Raw genomic sequence first — 24,282 nt, forward strand, 5'->3', positions numbered from 1 at the left:
GAAAGACCACCTCTCGTTAAACTGCCTATATGGCATTTGAGTCGAGCATTTATTCTAGTGTAAATAGGGTAATTTAAAGTCTGTCTCGTTCTAAATTGAGTTTAGGAAAGAAAAAGCATGTGTATGTCATGGAATGAAGTGTACGCTAGTTTTCCTTTTATTTCAATCCTGCCCACAGCTGGCAGCACCCAAGTAATAATACATTTGGCGCGTAATGCCTGTGGTAAATTTGCTTTAACTTTGTCCCCTATTATCCCCATAGGTACGGTTGAAGTCGGAAGTTTACATACACCTTAGCCAAATACATTTAAACTCAAATAGCAAATGGCACTCGTATGGCAAATAGCTAGCTCATTGTAGTCAGTACAACCTTCAAAAAAGTATTTTACACACATCATAGGTGTTCTTTGCAATATATGCAATAGTCGGAATGCATTGTTTGTCACCAGTAATTGAAAACATGAACAAAACTGTAAATACATTATGCTCCATACATACAGTTGTCTGAAGTTTACATACATCGTAGCTAAACTCAGTTTTTTCACCATTCCTGACATTTAATCCTAGTAAAAATTCCCTGTCTTATGTCAGTTAGGATCACCACTTTATTTTAAGAATGGGAAATGTCAGAATAATAGTAGAGACTTATTTCAGCTTTTATTTCTTTAATCACATTCCCAGTGGGTCAGAAGTTTACATACACTCAATTAGTATTTGGTAGCATTGCTTTTAAATTGTTTAACTTGGGTCAAACGTTTTGGTTAGCCTTCCACAAACTTCCCACAATACGTTGGGTGAATTTTGGCCCAATCCTCCTGACAGAGCTGGTGTAACTGAGTCAGGTTTGTAGGCTTCCTCGCTCGCACATGCTTATTTCAGTTCTGCCCACAAATTTTCTATAGGATGGAGGTCAGGGCTTTGTGATGGCCACTCCAATACCTTGACTTGGGTGTCCTTAAGCCATTTTGCCACAAAAATGGAAGTATGCTTGTGGTCATTGTCCATTTGGAAGACCCATTTGCGACCAAGCTTTAACCTCTCTGGGCTAGGTGGGACGTTTGCGTCCCACCCTAGTCAACAGCCAGTGGAATCCCGTGGCGCGATATTCAAATACCTTAGAAATGCTATTACTTCAATTTCTCAAACATGACTATTTTACACCATTTTAAAGATAAGACTCTCGTTAATCTAACCACACTGTCCGATTTCAAAAAGGCTTTACAACGAAAGCAAAACATTAGATTATGTCAGCAGAGTACCCAGCCAGAAATAATCAGACACCCATTTTTTCAAGCTAGCATATAATGTCACAAAAACCAAAACCACAGCTAAATGCAGCACTAACCTTTGATCTTCATCAGATGACACTCCTAGGACATTATGTTATTCTCTTGGGGCTATGTGGGACGCTAGCGTGCCACCCGTGGTGCACCCTATCAACAGCAGGTGCATTTCAAGAGCGGCAAATTTGAAACCAAATAAATGTCAAAATTCAAATTTCTCCAACGTACAACTATCTTACACCCTTTGAAAGATAAACATCTCCTTAATCTAACCACTTGTCCGATTTCAAAAAGGTTTTACGGCGAAAGCATAAAGTTAGATTATGTTAGGAGAGTACATTGACAATAGCTGTGTGTAATGTTTTGTCAATTCAAAGACAGGCGTCACCAAAACCATAAAACCAGCTAAAATGATGCACTAACCTTTGACAATCTCCATCAGATGACACTCCTAGGACATGTTAGACAATACATGCATTTTTAGTTCTATCAAGTTCATATTTATACCCAAAAACAGCGTTTTACTATGGCGTTGATGTTCAGGAAATCGTTTCCCTCCAATAACCGGCAGTCAAGTCAGCACAACAAATTAAATAATTAATATTAGAAAACATTGGTAAAATATTATATTGTCATTTAAAGAATTATAGATTTACATCTCTTGAACGCAATCGACTTGCCAGATTTAAAAATAACCTTACTGGGAAATCACACTTTGCAATAATCTGAGCACTGCGCCCAGAAAAATACGCTTTGCGATACAGACTAACCGCCATATTGGAGAGATCGAAAATACTATGTAAATAATCCATTACCTTTGATTCTCTTCATCAGATGTCACTTCCAGGAATCCCAGGTCCATAACGAATGTAGTTTTGTTCAAAAAAGCTCATCATTTATGTCCAAAAAGCTCCGTGTTGTTAGCACATGATCTAAGCCCGCCGGACTTCACTTCATGAACGAGGGGAAAAAATATATTTACGTTCGTTCAAACATGTCAAACGTTGTATAGCATAAATCATTAGTGCCTTTTTTAACCAGAACATGAATAATATTCAAGGTGGACGAATGCATTCTCTTTTAAAACGTATTGGAACGAGGGTACCCAACATGACCTCGCGCGCCAGAGTCTAATCGGCCATCACCGTTCCAAGGCTCTTGTTCGGTCAGATCTCACAGTAGAAGACTCAAAACACTTTGTAAAGGCTGGTGACATCTAGTGGAAGCAATAGGAAGTGCCAAAACATTAATAAGCCCCTGTGTGTTTCAATGGCATAGGCTTAAAGGTAATTCAACACATCAGGTATCCACTTCCTGTCAGAATCTGTCTCAGGGTTTTGCCTGCCAAATGAGTTCTGTTATACTCGGACACCATTCAAACAGTTTTAGAAGCTTTAGGGTGTTTTCTGTCCGTATATAATAAGTATATGCATATTCTAGTTACTGGGTAGGATTAGTAACCAGATTAAATCGGGTACGTTTTTTTTATCCAGCCGTGAAAATACTGCCCCCTAGCCCCAACAGGTTATACAATACATGCATGTTTTGTTCAATCAAGTTCATATTTATATCAAAAACCAGCTTTTTACATTAGCATGTGACTAGCATTCCCACCGAACACTTCTGGTGAATTTACTGAATTACTCACGATAAACGTTCACAAAAAACATAATTATTTTAAGAATTATAGATCCAGAACTCCTTTATGCAATCGCGGTGTCCGATTTTAAAATAGCTTTTCGGTGAAAGCACATTTTGCAATATTCTGAGTAGATAGCCCGGCCATCACGGGCTAGCTATTTTGACACCAACCTAGTTTGGTACTCACCAAACTCAGATTTACTGTAAGAAAAATTGGATTACCTTTGCTGTTCTTCGTCAGAATGCATTCCAAGGACTTCTACTTCAATAACAAATGTTGGTTTGGTTCCAAATAATCCATAGTTGTATCCAAATAGCGGCGTTTTGTTCGTGTGTTCAAGACACTATCCGAAGGGTAAAGAAGGGTGACGCGCGTTTCGTGACAAAAAAATTGAAAATATTCCATTACCGTACTTCGAAGCATGTCAAACGCTGTTTAAAATAAATTTTTATGCCATTTTTCTCGTAAAAAAGCAATAATATTCAGACCGGGAGTCGTTGTTTCCGTTCGAAGACAAAGTAAAATGGACTCTTCACGTGCATGCGTGCGCCCGTCTCATTGTTCTCAGATCGACCACTTACCAAATGCGCTACTGTTTTTCAGCCAGAGACTGGAGAGTCATCATTCAACGTTCTGGCGCCTTCTGAGAGCCTATGGGAGCCGTAGAAAATGTCACGTTACAGCAGAGATCCTTTGTTTTGGATAGAGATCACAAAGAAGGCCAAGAAACGGTCAGAGGGCGCTTCCTGTTTGGAATCTTCTCAGATTTTGGCCTGCCAAATGAGTTCTGTTATACTCAGACACCATTCAAACAGTTTTAGAAACTTTAGGGTATTTTCTATCCAAATCAAACAATTATATGCATATTCTAGTTACTGGGCAGGAGTAATAACCAGATTAAATCGGGTACGTTTTTTTATCCGGCCGTGCAAATACTGCCCCCTATCCCCAACAGGTTAACTTCCTGACTGATGTCTTGAGATGCTGCTTCAATATATCCACAATTTTCCTGCCTCATGATGCCATCTATTTTGTGAAGTGCACCAGTCCCTCCTGCAACAAAGCAACCCCACAACATGATGCAGGCTGCATCCATATCTATCTTATCTGTCTATATCCAGGCAGAGTAGAATAAGGCTTTTAATTCAGGGATTCTGTTTCACATAAAGGCCCACTTCTCTATCCTCCTGAGTGTAATCGTTTAAGAGCTATTGTCTCAAATGGCCATGGCTGGCATGTGGCTACCCACTCCACCGGGGAGATCCAAAGGGTTTTTATAGCTTGTTTTCAGTCTCCTTTCATAGTGGGGAATCAATGGTGCATCCATTAGTGATTTTAATGCCAGAGAAGCTTTGGCCAAACCACGGCTTTGAGGGAATTACCACTTTTATACAATGGTGACCAACATATTAATCTTACATCTAGACGTTCCGCTAGCGGAACACCTGCTCCAATATCCAATGATAGGCGTGGCGCGAATTACAAATTCCTCAAAAATACAAAACCTTCAATTTTTCAAACATATGACTATTTCACAGCATTTTAAAGACAAGACTCTCCTTTATCTAACCACACTGTCCGATTTCAAAAAGGCTTTACAGCGAAAGCAAAACATTAGATTATGTCAGCAGAGTACCAAGCCAGAAATAATCAGACACCCATTTTTCAAGCTAGAATATGTCACATAAACCCAGAAGACAGCTAAATGCAGCACTAACCTTTGATGATCTTCATCAGATGACACGCCTAGGACATTATGTTATACAATACATGCATGTTTTGTTCAATCAAGTTCATATTTATATCAAAAACAGCTTTTTACATTAGCATGTGACGTTCAGAACTAGCATACCCCCCGCAAACTTCCGGGGAATTTGCTAACAATTGACTAAATTACTCGCGATAAACGTTCACAAAAAGCATAACAATTATTTTAAGAATTATAGATACAGAACTCCTCTATGCACTCGATATGTCCGATTTTTAAAATAGCTTTTTGGTGAAAGCACATTTTGCAATATTCTAAGTACATATCCCAGCCATCATGGGCAAGCTATTTAGACACCCGGCAAGTTTAGCACTCACCAATATCAGATTTACTATTATAAAAGTTTGATTACCTTTTGTTGTCTTCGTCAGAATGCACTCCCAGGACTGCTACTTCAATAACAAATGTTGGTTTGGTCCAAAATAATCCATCGTTATATCCGAATAGCGGCGTTTTGTTCGTGCGTCCCAGACACTATCCGAAATGGTAAATCAGGGTCGCACGCATGGCGCAATTCGTGACAAAAAAAATCTAAATATTCCATTACCGTACTTCGAAGCATGTCAACCGCTGTTTAAAATCCATTTTTATGCAATTTTTCTCATAAAAAAAGCGATAATATTCCGACCGGGAATGTCCATTTAGCTAAACAGAGAAAAGAAAACAAAGCTTTCGGTCGACGCGGGCACGAGCCTGAGTCTCACAGTACTGTAACCAGCCACTACCCAAACGCGCTACTTTTTTTCAGCCAGAGCCTGCAAAGCCACGATTCCGCATTTTACCGCCTTCTGAGAGCCTATGGCAGCCGTAGGAAGTGTCACGGGACAGCTAAGATCCTCACTCTTCAATAAACAGAGACAAGAACGACACCTTGTCAGACAGGCCACTTCCTGCATGAAATCTTCTCCGGTTTTTGCCTGCCATATGAGTTCTGTTATACTCACAGACACCATTCAAACAGTTTTAGAAACTTTAGGGTGTTTTCTATCCAAAGCCAATAATTATATGCATATTCTAGTTACTGGGCAGGAGTAGTAACCAGATTAAATCGGGTACGCTTTTTATCCAGCCGTGAAAATACTGCCCCCTAGCCATAACAGGTTAAAATAACGATTGTTATTTTGATACATTTATTCATTCTATTCCATACTTCCATGCATAGCCACGGGAAGATCTTATGAGAAGGGGGTGCAGAAAAAATTTGCCTTTATAATAAAGCATTTGCAGGCTAATGATAAAATACAATTTCTAATGTGATGAGTAGCCTAAGCATGGGACACATTTTGGTATCAGTAGTCACTGCAGCCTAAGTTAATTTAACTCATGACTGTTTGAAAAACCAAATAGACCATTGTGATCAGAGCACTAATTTATTTGTACTGTACCATTGCAATCGGGGGGTGTGAGTAAGTGAGAGGAGTGTTGTAACTAAATTAGTAAAAAAGATTAGTGTTGCACCGTATACAGAAACCTATGTACTTTGTCAAAGGAGAAGTGGTTTGATACTAGAATTTGTTACGTTCATTTGGTATTTCTGTCATGTTTCCTGCGTGACTGCGCATAGAAAGTTGAACTTGAATAATGCAACCAACACGGCATGTAGAAACTGTTCATTACTGTTCACAAATCAATGCCCATACAGGCTAGAAGTTACACTTTAAAATGCAAGACGGTAGCTTCCAGCTTTAATTATAGGCTTTCCTTGCAAAATGTGCTATTTTCTGAGCTGATTGTCACCGAAAAGATGATTCATTCACTTAGTCTCCCTTGCCACTAAAAACTCATTCACTTCTTTGTCTTCCTCTCCTCCCGTCTGGTTTCCACTAGATTCCATAGCCACAAGGTCGGATTCCACAGGCACATTCTGCCTTGGGAACTTTTTTAAGAAACAGAGCACACATTTTATAAAAGATTGCTTCATCTATGCAACAAAAAAAATATGCACTGAGTTTTTCTTTTGTATATCAAAAAGCGCTTTACAAATGTATTATTATTTCTTGGTTCAGTCATGTTACCACATTGGCTAGCTAGCTAACAACCTGGTAACCAGTATATCCAAACATTTTGGGGCACAGAAAGAAAAAGGATAGCTTCTTCAGGAGAGCAATGAATGAATGACGGATCGCTTGCATGTCGTTATCACAAATGTACATTTGTAGAGACGGTGTACAATTTTTTGAATGTAATTTCAATGACTTATTCGTTCAACATCTTAGCTTTTATAATAAACTGAAGTGCTGACGTTTCATATGTGCTTCAAAAGTAGCTAGAATTCATACAGGCTGTATCTCAATCAACAACAACAACAAAAAAAAATGTATTTTCTGGTGCTCCTAAATTTCATGTGGTGCGCCTAACTTTAAGTTGAGAGCACCAGTTATACCAATGAAAAATGTATTTAGATCCCTGGCTGTGTTTGCAGGAGAATGTCAGGTCATCAAGTCTGTAAACTGAAGCACAGCTGGGTCATGCAGCAAGACAATGATCCAAAACACACAAGCAAGTCTACATCAGAATGGCTGAAAAGCAACAGATGAAGTTTTGGAATGGCCTAGTCAAAAGTCCAGACCTGTTGTGTTAGGAGCAGTTCATAGTCAAAAACCCACATTTTATTAAATAAGTATCCAATTTGTATTCGTTCACTCAGGTTCCCTTTATCTAATATTAGGTTTTGGTTGACGATCTGGTATTCAGTGTCAAAAATATGCACAAATAGAGAATCAGAAATGGGGCAAATACTTTTTCACAGCAATTTAGCTGTCAGCACCAGTGACAGCAGTTAGGTTGGCTATAACATTGTATGTACACTAGTAAAATAGCAAGGGTAGTTCCATGTTGCCTTGTGAGAATCTCGCACATCCCCCACATAATGGCAGATTTCCTGGAATGGTGACTGTTTCTTCCTTCTCTTAGTATGTATTAAGGATGGAAATTGCCTGGGACCTCACAATACGATATCACGATACTTGGGTGCCGATACAATATGTATTGTGATTCGATACTGTGATTTTTTGTAAAACGTTTTTATTGCGATTTGATGTTCCAAACATATTGCTTACCAAGAGGGAGCATGATAATTTGTTTTGATCAGTCATGGAGAATAAGCCATGAAGGAAAAATACTGCAGTTTTGGTGCAGGTACACCAACTAGTGCAAAAATAATATTGCGTTATTGTCAAAACTATATGATATATCAGCAGAAATAATATCCGGATATGTAGCTATCAAAAATTATATATATTCTTCTGCCTTCACTATTATTTATGTATGGGATTTCATCATGCTGCTTTGCTTTCCCCATGTGGGAAGAAGTGCTAAATCACAAAGGAATCCCAATGGTTTTATCAACTAGGACCGCCACCCCGTTCTTCCTCCCTGCCACCTCAGTGACATTGCGTGAGAATCCTGTGAAGCTGAGTGAGTGAGGGAGGGTGCTAGATGGGGTAGCGTGAGACTGGCTGGCTCCTCTCCTATGTGTTAGAGCTGTGAAGGTTTCTGGTATATTGCTGGGTGTATGGTACAGTAACACTCCTCACTAAGACAGTGGTGAATAAATGCACACATAGGTGGGGATAGCATGGCATAAGCATAGCAGTGATCACAAAGGGCTCGGTAGTCCGTCAGCAGTATGTCTCCATTCCACCCAATAGCATAGTTGGTGTAATGCAAATGCATACTACGATGGAGGTAGTTAATGGTTTGGGATGTGGTCTTGTGGGTGTGGCCTTACTGGTGGATTTTGATGGGACAAGGGAGGGTCCTGAGACGGGAGCTCATGGATTCCTGGGTGTGCTAACAGTCTTAAGACAGAGTGATAGTCCTAGTGGATGTGCTTTGGAGAGGACAAGTTTGAGACGGATTCAGTGGTAGTGTCTGGGCTGGGTGGCACGTGGTGGCAGGTGTGGAGGGGGCAGGGATCAGAGTACCTGTTCTTAAGACTTTAGAGAGGGACACTGAAGGAGTGGAAAAGGGGAGGGTGGGGGTTAATGCTACTGAGAGACTATTTTAGTGACTGGACTGTCAGTGTGCTACTTGACTGCAGCAGTCACTCTGCTTGCCTGCTGGAGATGCCATGAAGTAGCTTAGCTTAAACACGTGGGTTAAATTCAGACCTCGTTCTGAGCATGTGCTTATATCCTATCTATTGATCTCACTGTAGTTTGGTGTAATTTAGTTGTGACAAACTTTCTCCTCTCTCCTCCAGGTTATAATGCACGACCAACACAGAAAAAGTTTGACTCTATAGCCAACGGGATCCCGAGGACTTGATTATAGTCGCTTCAAGCCTGATAGTTTGCATCGGTGCGGCTTCCCCCCTACTCCCGGGTCACACCCCTTTGGTCAACTGGCATTACTTCTGACAGCCCCCTTCCTCCTCCACTGGTTAATAAGACTTGGGTTCCCTTGTGGTCTCTGTCTACTTTGCCTGTCTTCTCTTCCATCGGTCCCTGTTCTCTACTGACACCAGTAGCAGTCCCTGGAGTTACGTAATCCTGTATTAGGTAAGATTATTATTATTATTATTATTTATTATTATTAATGCAAGGGGCGGATTACACACACAATGCACATGTGCCTAATCCAAGTCCATAATCAAACCAGCTTTTATGAACGATGCCAGCATCATGCCACTCTACTGTGTGTGGGACTGATGGTTGAAGTGTAGTCATATGGGGATAGAGATTTAGATACTTTTTTTCTTTTTCATGTTCTCCCCTCCATCCCTCGATGGTCAGGCTCAGCCCCCAACATTAAACAGTGAGATGATTCCCAACGGTTATCTGCTCTTTGACGATGAGAGTCTCTTGGATTCCACCGTGACCAAGATGAACGCCCTGAGAAAGAGTGGACAGTTTTGTGACGTGAGACTGCAGGTACGTGGAGGTTTTTTTTATTCTCTTTCGCTCTCTGGACTCCTCCTCCCCGTCCATCTTTTGAGAAATGACACCAATCACACCATTACTGAGTCATGAACTATGAGAATAGAAAGGTTCAGAACTTTTGCGAAAGAGCACAGTTGAAAAATATATGGCAAATAGAAATCAAAACTGGATGGTGTTCAGAGATGGATGGAGCTGAAGGATGGGACTAAAAATAACAAGAACACATGTTCTGATGGGTCCAAATTTGAGATTTTTGGTTCTAACGCTGTCTTTGAGATGCAAAGTTGGTGAATGGATGATATCTGTATGTGTGGTTCCCACGGTGAAGCATGGGGGAGGAGGTGTGGTTCTGCTTTTTTGGTGACACTGTCAGTGATGTTACTTAGAATTCAAGGCACACTTAACCAGCATGGCTACCTCCGCATTCTGCAGCGATACGGCATCCCATCTGGTTTGTGCTTAGTGGGACTGTAATTTGTTTTTAAATAGGATGACCCAAAACACACCTCCAGGCTGTGTAAGGGCTATTTGACCAAGAAGGAGAATGATGGAGTGCTGCATCAGATGACCTGGCCTCCACAATCACCTGGCCTCAACCCAATTTGAGATGGTTTGGGATGAGTTAGACTGCAGAGTGAAGGAAAAGCAGCCAACAAGTGCTCAGTATATTTTGGAACTCCTTCAAGACTGTTGGAAAAGCATCCCAGGTGAAGCTGGTTGAGAGAATGCCAAGAGTGTTTAAAGCTGTCATCAAGGCAAAGGGTGGTTACTTAGAAGAATCTAAAATATATTTTGATTTAACACTTCTAGGCTTACTACATGATTCCATGTGTGTTATTTCATAGTTTTGATGTCTTCACTATTATTCTATAATGTAGGAAATAGTACAAATAAAGAAAAAACCCTTGAATGAGTAGGTGTCAACTTTTGATTGGTACTGAAACTATTCAGACCCCTTCCTCTTTTCCACATTTTGTTACATTACAGCCTTATTCTAAAATGGATAAAATACATTATTTTCCTCAATCTACACACAATACCCTGTAATGACAATGCGAAAACAGGTTTTTAGAAATGTTTGCAAAAGTATAAACATTTAAAATAGATGCCTTATTTACTTAAGTATTCAGACCCTTTGCTATGAGACTCAATTGAGCTCAGGTGCATCCTGTTTCCATTGATCATCCTTGATGTTTCTACAACTTGATTTGGAGTCCACCTGTAGTAAATTCAATTGATTGGACATGAGTGGGAAAGGCACACCTTTTCTATATAAGGTCCCACAGTTGACACTGCATATCAGAGCAACAACCAAGCCATGAGGTCGAAGGAATTGTCCGTAGAGCTCCGATGAAGGGTACAAAAAAATGTCTGCAGCGTTGAAGGTCCCCAAGAACAGTGGCCGCCATCATTCTTAAATGGAAGAAGTTTGGAACCACTAAGAATCTTTGTAGAACTGGCCGCCCGGCCAAACTGAGCGATCTGGGGAGAAGGGCCTTCGTCAGGGCGGTGACCAAGAACCTGATGGTCACTCTGACAGAGCTCTAGTGTTCCTCTGTGGAGATGGGAGAACCTTCTAGAAAGACAACCATCTCTGCAGCACTCAACCAATCAGGCCTTTATGGTAGTGGCCAGTTGAAAAATCACATTTTATTGGTCACATACACATGGTTAGAATATGTTATTGCGAGCATAGCGAAATGCTTGTGCTTCTAGTTCTGACAGTACAGCAATATCTAATGTAATCTATTTGAAATATTTGATTTCACCTTTTCACCCTCTAGTAACCTTTTGTAACAAAAACGCATATCCTTCAGTACAACACAGAACGTACTTTTCTTACTTAATATAGATTTTTATAAAACATTAAAAGTAAGTATTAGCTTTATAGGTCAAGGTCATTGCTTTATATATGTGGCAAAGAAACATTTATCAGGCAGTTCATGTATGACATTTTATTTATTTATTTTTATTTCACCTTTATTTAACCAGGTAGGCAAGTTGAGAACAAGTTCTCATTTACAATTGCGACCTGGCCAAGATAAAGCAAAGCAGTTCGACAACATACAAAAACACAGTTACACATGGAGTAAAACAACATACAATCAATGATGCAGTAGAAAAGAAAAAAAAAAGACTATATACAATGTGAGCAAATGATGTGAGATAAGGGAGGTAAAGGCAAAAAAATGCCATGGTGGCAAAGTAAATAAAGTATAGCAAGTAGAACACTGGAATGGTAGATTTGTAATTTGAAGAAAGTTCAAAGTTAAAATATAAATAATATGGTGCAAAGGAGCAAAATAAATGAAATAAATAAATACAGTAGGGGAAGAGGTAGTAGTTTGGGCTAAATTATAGATGGGCTATGTACAGGTGCAGTGATCTGTGAGCTGCTCTGACAGCTGGTGCTTAAAGCTAGTGAGGGAGATAAGTGTTTCCAGTTTCAGAGATTTTTGTAGTTCGTTCCAGTCATTGGCAGCAGAGAACTGGAAGGAGAGACGACCAAAGGAGGAGTTGGCTTTGGGGGTGACCAGAGAGATATACCTGCTGGAGCGCGGGCTACAGGTGGGTGCTGCTATGGTGACCAGTGAGCGGAGATAAGGGGGGACTTTACCTAGCAGGGTCTTGTAGATGACCTGGAGCCAATGTGTTTGGCGACGATTATGAAGCGAAGGCCAGCCAACGAGAGCGTACAGGTCGCAGTGGTGGGTAGTATATGGGGCTTTGGTGACAAAACGGATGGCACTGTGATAGACTGCATCCAGCTTGTTGAGTAGGGTATTGGAGGCTATTTTGTAAATGACATCGCCGAAGTCGAGGATTGGTAGGATGGTCAGTTTTACGAGGGTATGTTTGGCAGCATGAGTGAAGGATGCTTTGTTGCGAAATAGGAAGCCAATTCGAGATTTCACTTTGGATTGGAGATGATTGATGTGAGTCTGGAAGGAGAGTTTACAGTCTAACCAGACACCTAGAATTTGTGGACAACTACAAATACCTAAGTTGGATCCGTCCAGAGAAGTGATGCTGGACAGGCGGGCAGGTGCAGGCAGCGATCGGTTGAAGAGCATGCATTTAGTTTTACTTGTGTTTAGGAGCAGTTGGAGACCACGGAAGGAGAGTTGAATGGCATTGAAGCTCGTCTGGAGGGTTGTTAACCTCTCTAGGCTAGGCGGGACGAATTCGTCCCACCTACGTAACAGCCACTGCTATCCTGTGGCGCGATTTTCAAAACCTTAAAAATCCTATTACTTCAATTTCTCAAACATATGACTATTTTACAGCCATTTAAAGACAATACTCTCGTTAATCTAACCACACTGTCCGATTTCAAAAAGGCTTTACAACGAAAGCAAAACATTAGATTATGTCAGCAGAGTACCAAGCCAGAAATAATCAGACACCCATTTTTCAAGCCAGCATATGTCACCAAAACCCAGAAGACAGCTAAATGCAGCACTCACCTTTGATGATCTTCATCAGATGACAACCCTAGGACATTATGTTATACAATACATGCATGTTTTGTTCAATCAAGTTCATATTTATATCAAAAACCAGCTTTTTACATTAGCATGTGACGTTCAGAACTAGCATACCCCCGCAAACTTCCGGGGAATTCGCTAACATTTTACTAAATTACTCACGATAAACGTTCACAAAAAGCATAACAATTATTTTAAGAATTATAGATACAGACCTCCTCTATGCACTCGATATGTCCGATTTTAAAATAGCTTTTTGGTGAAAGCACATTTTGCAATATTCTAAGTACATAGCCCAGGCATCACGGGCTCGCTATTTAGACACCCGGCAAGTTTAGCACTCACCATAATCATATTTACTATTATAAAAGTTTGATTACCTTTTGTTGTCTTAGTCAGAATACACACCCAGGACTGCTACTATAATAACAAATGTTGGTTTGGTCCAAAATAATCCATCGTTATATCCGAATAGCGGCGTTTTGTTTGTGCGTTCCAGACACTATCCGAAATAGTAAAGAAGTGTCGCGCGCATGGCGCAATTCGTGACAATAAAATTCAAAGTATTCCATTACCGTACTTCGAAGCATGTCAACCGCTGTTTAAAATCAATTTTTACGACATTTTTCTCGTAGAAAAGCGATAATATTCCGACAGGGTATCTCCTTTTCGGCAAACAGAGGAAAAAATCCCAAAGGCGGGGGCGGTCGGGGTCACGCGCATAAGCCAGTGTCCCTTGATCGGCCACTTGAGAAAGGCGATAATGTGTTTCAGCCTGGGGCTGGAATGACGACATTCTGTTTTTTCCCGGGCTCTGAGCGCCTATGGACGACGTGGGAAGTGTCACGTTAGAGCAGAGATCCTTAGTAAATGATAGAGATGGAAAAGAAGTTCAACAAATGGTCAGACAGGCCACTTCCTGTAAAGGAATCTCTCAGGTTTTGACCTGCCATTTGAGTTCTGTTATACTCACAGACACCATTCAAACAGTTTTAGAAAATGTAGGGTGTTTTCTATCCATATGTAATAAGTATATGCATATTCTAGTTACTGGGTAGGAGTGGTAACCAGATTAAATCGGGTATGTTTTTTATCCAGCCGTGTCAATACTGCCCCCTAGCCCTAACAGGTTAACAGAGTCAAAAGCTTTGGCCAGGTCAATGAATACGGCAGCACAGTATTGTTTCTTATCGATGGCGGTTACGATGTCGTTTAGGACCTTGAGCGTGGCTGAGGTGCACCCATGACCAGCTCTGAAACCAGATTGCATAGCGGAGAGGGTGCGGTGGGATTCGAAATGGTCGGTAATCTGTTTGTTGACTTGGCTTTCGAAGACCTTAGAAAGGCAGGGTAGGATGGATATAGGTCTGTAGCAATTTGGGTCAAGAGTGTCACCTCCTTTGAAGAGGGGGATGACAGCAGCTGCTTTCCAATCTATGGGAATCTCAGACGACACGAGAGGTTGAACAGGCTAGTAATAGGGGTTGCAATTATTTCGGCAGATAATTTTAGAAAGAAAGGGTCCAGATTGTCAAGCCCAGCTGATTTGTAGGGGTCCAGATTTTGCAGCTCTTTCAGAACATCAGCTGAATGGATTTGGGAGAAGGAGAAATGGGGGAGGCTTGGGCGAGTAGCTGTGGGGGGTGCAGTGCTGTTGAATGCAGTAGGGGTAGTTAGTTGGAAAGCATGGCCAGCCGTAGAAAAATGCTTCTTGAAATTCTCAATTATAGTGGGCTTATCGGTGGTGAGAGTTTCCTATCCTCAGTGCAGTTGGGAGGAGGTGTTCTTATTCTCCATGGACTTTACAATGTCCCAGAACTTTTTTCAATTTGTGTTGCAGGAAGCAAATTTCTGCTTGAAAAAGCTAGCCTTGGCGTTTCTTACTGCCTGTGTGTATTGGTTTCTAACTTCCCTAAAAAGTTGCATATCGCGGGGGCAGTTCGATGCTAATGCAGAACGCCACAGGATATTTTTGTGTTGGTTAAGGGCAGTCAGGTCTGGGGAGAACCAAGGGCTATATCTGTTCCTGGTTCTAAATTTCTTTAAAGGGGCATGCTTATTTAAGATGGAGAGGAAGGCATTTAAAAAAATAAGCAGGCATCCTCTACTGACGGGATGAGGTCAATATCCTTCCAGGATACCAGGGCCAGGTCGATTAGAAAGGCTTGCTCGTTGAAATGTTTCAGGGAGCGTTTGACAGTGATGAGTGGAGGTCATTTGACCGCTGACCCATTACGGGTGCAGGCAATGAGGCAGTGATCGCTGAGATCTTGGTTGAAAACAGCAGAGGTGTATTTAGAGGGCACGTTGGTTAGGATGATATCTATGAGGGTGCCAGTGTTTGCGGCTTTGGGGTGGTACCTGGTGGGTTCATTAATAATTTGTGTGAGATTGAGGGCATCAAGCTTGGATTGTAGGATGGCTGGGGTGTTAAGCATGTCCCAGTTTAGGTCCCCTAGTAGCACGAGCTCTGAAGATAGATGGGGGGCAATCAGTTCACATATGGTGTCCAGAGCACAGCTAGGGGCCGAGGGGGGTCTATAGCAGGCGGCAACGGTGAGAGACTTGTTTTTGGAGAGGTGGATTTTTAAAAGTAGAAGTTCAAATTGTTTGGGTACAGACCTGGATAGCAGGACAGAACTCTGCAGGCTATCTCTGCAGTAGATTTCAACACCGCCCCCTTTGGTCGTTCTATCTTGTCTGAAAACGTCGTAGTTAGGGATGAAGATTTCAGAGTTTTTGGTGGACTTCCTAAGCCAAGATTCAGACACAGCTAGGACATCCGGGTTGGCAGAGTGTGCTAAAGCAGTGAATAAAACAAACTTAGGGAGGAGGCTTCTAATGTTAACATGCATGAAACCAAGGTTATTACGGTTACATAAGTCATCAAAAGAGAGCGCCTGGGGAGTAGGAGTGGAGCCAGGCACTGCAGGGCCTGGATTCACCTCTACATCCCCAGAGGAGCAGAGAAGAATAAGTATGAGGGTACGGCTAAAAGCTATAAGAATTGGTCGTCTGTGATGTCCAGAATAGAGAGAAAAAGGAGCAGGTTTCTGGGGGCGATAAAATAGCTTCAAGGTATAATGTACAGACAAAGGTATGGTGGGATGTGAGTACAGAGGAGGTAAACCTAGGCATTTAGTGATTATGAGAGAGATTGTCTCTAGAAACATCATTGAAACCAGAAGATGTCATAGCATGTGTGGGTGGAGGAACTGAGAGGTTGGATAAGGTATAATGAGCAGGGCTAGAGGCTCTACAGTGAAATAAGCCAATAAACACTAACCAGAACAGCAATGGACAATGCATATTGACATTAAGGACAGGCATGCTTAGCCGAGTGATCAAAGGGTCCAGTGAGATTCAGACAGCTACCCGGGCCATAGGTAGCAAGCTGGTGGAAGATGGGAGGGAGGTCTGTTTTTAGCCACCTCGTGCGTTTCCGTCTATGGGTTAGTGGGGTTCCGTGTGGAAGGGGGGACCTGTCCAAGTTGGCAAAATAGTTAGTTATAGTGGCCCAAGGAAAGTGTCCGATAGACCTATTCAGATCGCAGCCGAAAAGACAGCTAACGATTAGCCGGCCGCAGATGGGCAATCAGGTTACGTCGCGACGGAGGGGCCAGTTGGATAACTCCCTCGGGCAGATAACGTCGGTGGTCCAGTCGTGAAGACCCGATGGGGCTCCGCATCGGCAGTAAAACGGGTCAGGATAGGTGAGTTGTAGCCCAGGAGACACTTCAGCTGGCTAGCTCAGGAATAGCCCAGGAGTGGCTGACGGAACTCTTCAGCTGGCTAGCTCCGTAATAATGTGTGTTAATTCCGTGACCGACGTTGCCAATAGTCACTCAGGTAGCAGCTAGTTAGCTGCAAGATCCAGGTGTAAATGTCCAGAGCCTGCGGTAGAAATCGGGGAAAGGAGAGAGAATGGGTCCGGTATGCTCTGGTCTGAGTCGCGCTGTACAAAAACTGGCGATAGCTTTTCGAGCTAATGGATAGCTGAGGACAGCTAACCGTGGCTAGCTGAACTTCAACGTTAGCCAGTGAAAATGGCTAACCTCTGGCTAGCTTCTGTTGTGGAATTCAGCTGAGGTAAATAATACTTTCTTTTTTTAAATTGGTGAGGCGGGTTGCAGGAGAGTGCTTTGAGGTTTAGTTTTTAGAATAAAAAATGTAAAAAGATAAGTGAAGAAAAAATATGTAAATATATATATATACACACGGGACACGAAATCCATCCTTCAGTATCACGCTTTTGTCCTACGGCACAGCAAAAGTTTCATGTTATACCACCATGTCACCCATTATGCTGAATGACATTAGCCTTGTTATCCCATGTTTTCACTTGTTTACAACATTTATTCATGCAATTCATATTTACTTGTTATATGAATACTGAATATTATAATTTTAAACTATTTTATGGCCTTTTAAGGTATTTCCAGGCACATTAACTTTATACTGTAGATGCCGTTGGAGAGGACTGCACGGCACAGACAAAAGGTTAACGCAGATCCAGTTGCTAGGGATGAAAGACTAGCCAGAAGAAAAGCAAGGTATTGTTTTCTTGGTTTCATGCTACTGTCAGCAACAGAATAGGATATAAAGCTGGGTGGATAACACTTAACAGTAAGTTGAACTATTACACTAGTTAATGTTTTATTGCACTGCAGTTAAGTTATAACTGATGGATTATATTAGTTAATGATATTACCCACACAATTATGGATTATGAATTTTATTAGTTAATAGCTGCTTCACATTTGGGGCACTTTATGAAAAATCGAGACTGTTCAAGTTTGAATTCAAGTAGTTTGATGGGCATTTTATGTAGCTATTTGGTGTAGGTATCTTGCCATTGCATTTGTGTACCTGCATTGAATAGAAATTTACCAGTTAGTGTAACAATGCATAATTACATTAACTATCATGTAATGCAATGTAAAGTGTTGCCGCAGGCTCAAATTATAGTAAAGTGATTATTAACATTAGCAATGAAATAGTAACAAAACGTTTTAGAAAGGGAGAGGGAGTTGATTTAACTTTTAAACTTTGATTACTGTAAATTCCGGACTATAAGTCGCAACTTTTTTCCCACACTTTGAACCCCGTGGCTTAAACAATGGCTAATATATGGATTTTTCCCTCAATTTTTTCTTCAAAAAAACACATTCTGTGACGTGCTCAGTTTTTTGCCGGCATGAAGCTTTCATTAGACCAATGAAATTGCCGAACAGGTTAAGGTCAAACAACTTTTTTGTTTACTGTTTAGATTAAATCGAGCGCTCTCAAACTTCCCATCATTCTGATTACGGTAGTCATTTTGTCACCCTCATCATGGCAAAGACACGGAGAAATGCATATGATGCAGCTTTCAAGTTGAAGGCGATTGATCTGGCTGTTGGAAAAGGAAATAGAGCTGCTGCACGGGAGCTTGGTCTTAATGAGTCGATGATAAGACATTGGAAACAGCTGCGTGAGGAATTGACTCAGTGCAAAAAGACAACTAAAGCTTACTGCTAATTTTTTATTTTTTGTTACAAGCCGTGTTTCGTTAAAGCCTGTGTAAAGTTCATTTTGTTTCAATGTACCGGTAGGCACCTGCGGCTTATAGACATGTGCGGCTTATTTATGTTCCAAATAATAAATATATATATATATATATATATTTTTTTTTTAATTCAGTGGGTGTGGCTTATATTCAGGTGCGCTTAACCTCTATGGGCTAGGTGGGACGCTAGCGTGCCACCCGTGGTGCACTCCATCAACAGCAGGTGCATTTCAAGAGCGGCAAATTTGAATCCAAATAAATGTCAAAATTCAAATTTTTCAAACATACAACTATTTTACACCCTTTGAAAGACAAACATCTCCTTAATCTAACCACGTTTTACGATTTCAAAAAGGTTTTACGGCGAAAGCATAAATTTAGAGTATGTTAGGACAGTACATTTACAAGAGTTGTGTGTAATGTTTTGTCAAGTCACAGACAGGGTCACCAAAACCATAAAACCAGCTAAAATGATGCACTAACCTTTTACAATCTCCATCAGATGACACTCCTAGGACATTATGTTAGACAATGCATGCATTTTTAGTTCTATCAAGTTCATATTTATATCCAAAAACAGCGTTTTACTATGGCATTGATGTTGAGGAAATCGTTTCCCTCCAATAACCGGCAGTCAAGTCAGCGTCACAAATTAAATAATTAAAATTAGAAAACATTGGTAAAATATTATATTGTCATTTAAAGAATTATAGATTTACATCTCTTGAACGCAATCAACTTGCCAGATTTAAAAATAACCTTACTGGGAAATCACACTTTGCAATAATCTGAGCACTGCGCCCAGAAAAATACGCGTTGCGATACAGACTAGACGTCATGTTGGGGAGATCTAAAATCGAAAATACTATGTAAATAATCCATTACCTTTGATTCTCTTCATCAGATGTCACTTCCAGGTATCACAGGTCCATAACGAATGTAGTTTTGTTCAAAAAAGCTCATCATTTATGTCCAAAAATCTCCGTCTTGTTAGCACATGATGTAAGCCAGCCGGACTTCTCGTCATGAACGAGGGGAAAAAATATATTTACGTTCGTTCAAACATGTCAAACGTTGTATAGCATAAATCATTAGGGCCTTTTTTAACCAGAACATGAATAATATTCAAGGTGGACGAATGCATACTCTTTTATAACGTATTGGAACGAGGGTACCCAACATGAACTCGCGCGCCAGGTGTCTAATGGGACATCATCGTTCCATGGCTCTTGTTCGGTCAGATCTCCCTCCAGAAGACTCAAAACACTTTGTAAAGGCTGGTGACATCTAGTGGAAGCAATAGGAAGTGCCAAAATATTCCTCAGCCCCTGTGTTTTCAATGGGATAGGTTTAAAGGTAATACAACACATCAGGTATCCACTTCCTGTCAGAAAATGTCTCAGGGTTTTGCCTGCCAAATGAGTTCTGTTATATACACATACACCATTCAAACAGTTTTAGAAACTTTAGAGTGTTTTCTATCCATATATAATAAGTATATGCATATTCTAGTTACTGGGTAGGATTAGTAACCAGATTAAATCGGGTAAAAAAAAATTATCCAGACGTGCAAATGCTGCCCCCTAGCCCTAACAGGTTAATAGTCCGGAAATTACGGTAAGTGTTATTGTATAGCCTACAATTAGACTACTAATAACATTTAATGGATGCGAATCTTATTCTGTGCCAGTGTCATAACTATTAATTTAATCTTCCGTGAATAAAATTTTACGTTGTGAGTTAAACTATGTTGCGTAGTAAAACCAATGTTCTCCATGTGTGTGGCATATGGGTCATTTCTCTCTCTAGTATGGAAGCGATCTAAGTTCAGATAGCCTGCACATTTTAAACATCTTATCCTGTTTTTTTTTTTTTTTTTTTACAGTTGTATAACAAAAGAAATCGCTAAATGAAAAATACTATTGCTGCTACTAATAATGGTTCATAGGATTGTTATTGCTGAAGGAATCACATTTCATCAATATTTGTGGGCCGTAGTGATGTCATTCAGGGTAACAAAATATTGTCATACAGTGTAACACCAGTATTTTATATTAAAATTCAATAACTTTTTGTTGACTCAGACAAAAACAAATCTCAAATGATGAAGTGAAAGATATATTTTCAGTGTAAGGCAGGAAGTTTTTGTAAAACCTTCAACAAATTGAGTGTACACGTGACACATGTCATTCAAAATAAAATGTCACTTTTTTTCTGGGTAGTTATTTCTGCCATCTAAGCATGGATATATAACCTTGTGATTATGAAAAATTGGCTTTTAAAAAAAATGACATTTTACTAGGGTACATTCATATGAGTTATTGGCTTTATTCTTGAATACAATGAACATAAAGCCTTTTAGGGAATTGTAATTGCTGTTTTATTTTTTTTGCTACTTTGAAAACCTTGTCTTCGACCCATGCGTTTATTTTCAGCAAACTTAACGTGTAAATATTTGTATGAACATAAGATTCAACAACTGAGACAAACTGAACAAATCCCACAGACGTGACTAACAGAAATTGATTAATGTGTCCCTGAACAAGGGGGGGGTCAAAATCAAAAGGAACAGTCAGTATCTGGTGTGGCCACCAGCTGCATTAAGTACTGCAGTGCATCTCCTCATGGACTGCACCAGATTTGCCCGTTCTTGCTGTGAGATGTTACCCCACTCTTCCACCGAGGCACCAGCAAGTTCCCGGACATTTCTGGGGGGAATGGCCCTCGCCCTCCCATTCAACAGGTCCCAGGTTACATATAAATATATGGATGAGCAATGACAGAGCAGCATAGGCAAGATGGTATAAAATACAGTATATATGTATGAGGTGAGTAATGCAAGATATGTAAACATTATTAAAGTGACTAGTGATTAAAAAAAAAGTAAGTGGCCAGTGATTTCAAGTCTATGTAGGCAGCAGCCTCTGTGTTAGTGATTGGCTATTTAACAGTCTGATGGCCTTGAGATTGAAGCTGTTTTTCAGTCTCTTGGTCCCAGCTTTAATGCACCTGTACTGACCTCGCCTTCTGGATGGTAGCGGGGTGAACAGGCAGTGGCTCGTCTGGTTGTTGTCCTTGATGATCTTTTTGGCCTTCCTGTGACATCGGGTGCTGTAGGTGTCCTGGAGAGTGATCCAGTGTTTTACCAGCACAAATGCTACAGTCAATATGCTGATTTAGAATTTAGGTAGCCTTGTTCTCAAATTTGTTTTGGTAAAATCCCCAGCTACAATAAATGTAGCCTCAGGATATATGGTTTTCATTTTGCATGAAGTCCAGTGAAATACTGCAAAGTTTCCTAAGGACTGGAAGCGAGGCAGCCCTCTGTCGGCGCCATCCTCAGTAAAAGGCACATGACAGCCACTTTAAGTTTGCCTAAAGGCACCTAACAGACTCAAAGACCATGAGAAACAAGATTCTCTGGTCAGATGAAACCAAGATTAAACCCTTTGATGTGAATGCCAAGTGTCACGTTGGGAGGAAACCTGGCACCATCCCTAAGGTGAAGCATGGTGGTGGCAGCATAATGCTGTGGGGATGTTTTTCAGCGGCAGGGACTGGGAGACTAGTCCGGATCGAGGGAAAGATGAACGGCGCAAAGGACAGAGCTCGTTGGCGTAAACAAGCACCTGAGCGCTCAGGACCTCAGTCTGGGGGCAAATATTCACCTTCCATCACGACAACAACCCTAAGCACACAGTCAAGACAACGCAGGAGTGGCTTCAGGACAAGTCTCGATGTCCTCGAGTGGACCGGACTTGAACCTGATCGAACAATAGTACTGCGTAAAGTGTCTGAATACTTATGTATTTTTTTTTCTCTCCAGTTTTTAATCTTAGATAAATTTGCATAAAATAAAATGTTTCTTGCTTTGTCATTATTTATTGTGTAGATTGGTGGGGGGGGACTAAGCCATTTCCGAATAAGGCTGTAATGTAACAAAATGTGGAAAAAGTCAAGTGGTCTGAACACTTTCCCAATGCACAGCACATGTATACATAAAAAATATATAGGGGATTGGTAATGGTGCAGACAATTGCATTGTTGGAAGCTGCAATATTAAAGTTGATCTACCCCCTACATTTTCTTGAACAGTTCTCTGGCAACAGCTCTGGTGGACATTCCTGCAGTCAGCATGCCAATTGCATGCTCCCTCAACATTTGAGACACCTGTGGCATTGTGACACAACTGCGTGTTTTAGTGGCCTTTTATTGTCCCCAGCACAAGGTGCACCTGTGTAATGATAATGCTGTTTAATCAGCTTCATGATTTGTGACACCTGTCAGTGGATTCATTATCTTGGTGAAGGAGAAATGCTAACTAATAGGAACGTAAACAACATTTGAGAGAAATAAGCTTTTTATGCATATGGAAAATTTCTGGGATCTTTTATTATGGCTCATAAAACTTGGGACCAACGCTTTACATGTTACGTTTTTATTTTAGTTCAGTATAAATTATAGCACCTCTGAAGAATGGTCTCTCTAGTTTGAGCCCTGACCTCTGATCTATCTCCTCTGTAGGTGTGTGGTCATGAGTTGATGGCTCACCGTGCCGTGCTGGCCTGCTGTAGCCCCTACCTGTTTGAGATCTTTAACAGCGACATCGAACCTCACGGCGTGTCCCACGTCACCTTCGAAGACCTTGACCCAGAGGCTGTGGAGATCCTGCTTAACTACGCCTACACTGCCCAGTAAGTGCTATGACCTCTAATCTCTACCCTCTGACCCCTAAACTACGCCTACGCTGCCCAGTGAGTATATATCTTCTAAGACATGCATTGTGCAATGAGTCCTAGGCTTTGTTAAAGTGATGTTCTTCAACTGTCGCCACTACGTAAATGAAGAAACTTAATTACAGTCTGGTTTCTTTATTTACATTTAACAACAGAATTCCAGTGTTTACTTTAACATTTGAAATGTTATAGACTTTGATACTGGATATTTTCTCAAAATGGTTAAATGGACTTTATGGTTATACTTAAGATTATACCATGGGCCATTGTCTCTGAAGCCTAACACAGCAAGTAATACTAAGTTGTGGGTTCGATTCCCACGGGGGGCCAGTACAAAAAAAAAAATGCATGAAATGTATGCATTCACTACTGTAAGTCGCTCTGGATAAGAGCGTCTGCTAAATGACTAAAATGTAAATGTATTACTTACTGTGTTTGGCCTCTGAGACTCCGAGGCCTATAGTCGGCCCTGTATATATTCGTGGTATTCTGCAATAAATAGACGGCAAACAAGGTATAGGCCAAGATGGTCCACCATGCAAACAGGCTGTTCTGGTCCTGAATCTTGTTTCCTTATTGAAAGCGGTACAACAACGATAAAGCAAATTTAGATGCATTATGTATGAAAAAAATGTATGAAATGTATGCATTCACTACTGTAAGTTGCTCTGGATAAGAGCGTCTGCTAAAATGACCCCAAAAAAAATGTATGCCTTTTTGTTTTTAACAAAGTAGCCTACGTGTGAAAGTTTGCCGCTTTCAGGGTCCAACATCAGCTCCAACTGACAGGTTGAATACCATGTGCCTTTGTTTTTTAGTTTTTTAAAGGGGTAAGGGGGTGGGCTCTAGACCATCCTATTAGCCATTCCAGCTGTGTAATTTCATATTCAATTTTGTTTCCTATCGCCCACACGATCAGACTGAGCGTTTCAGT

The 24,282-nt window shown here is 40.8% G+C and overlaps 1 protein-coding gene across 3 annotated transcripts in view; it reads left to right on the top strand.

Annotated features, from left to right (window-relative positions):
• Positions 1-24,282, top strand: part of LOC106584002 (influenza virus NS1A-binding protein homolog A) — a 53,944-nt gene that overhangs the window by 17,676 nt on the left and 11,986 nt on the right. For all 3 annotated transcript variants that reach the window (XM_045706473.1, XM_014168731.2, XM_014168732.2), the window contains exons 2-4: positions 8,898-9,195; positions 9,430-9,567; positions 23,137-23,306. In XM_045706473.1, coding sequence (XP_045562429.1) covers positions 9,457-9,567; positions 23,137-23,306 — 281 coding nt within the window. In that variant the 5' untranslated portion in view covers positions 8,898-9,195; positions 9,430-9,456. The remainder of the gene's footprint in view (positions 1-8,897; positions 9,196-9,429; positions 9,568-23,136; positions 23,307-24,282) is intronic.

This window comes from Salmo salar, chromosome ssa23 (genome assembly GCF_905237065.1).
Source record: "Salmo salar chromosome ssa23, Ssal_v3.1, whole genome shotgun sequence".
Lineage (NCBI taxonomy): Eukaryota > Metazoa > Chordata > Actinopteri > Salmoniformes > Salmonidae > Salmo > Salmo salar.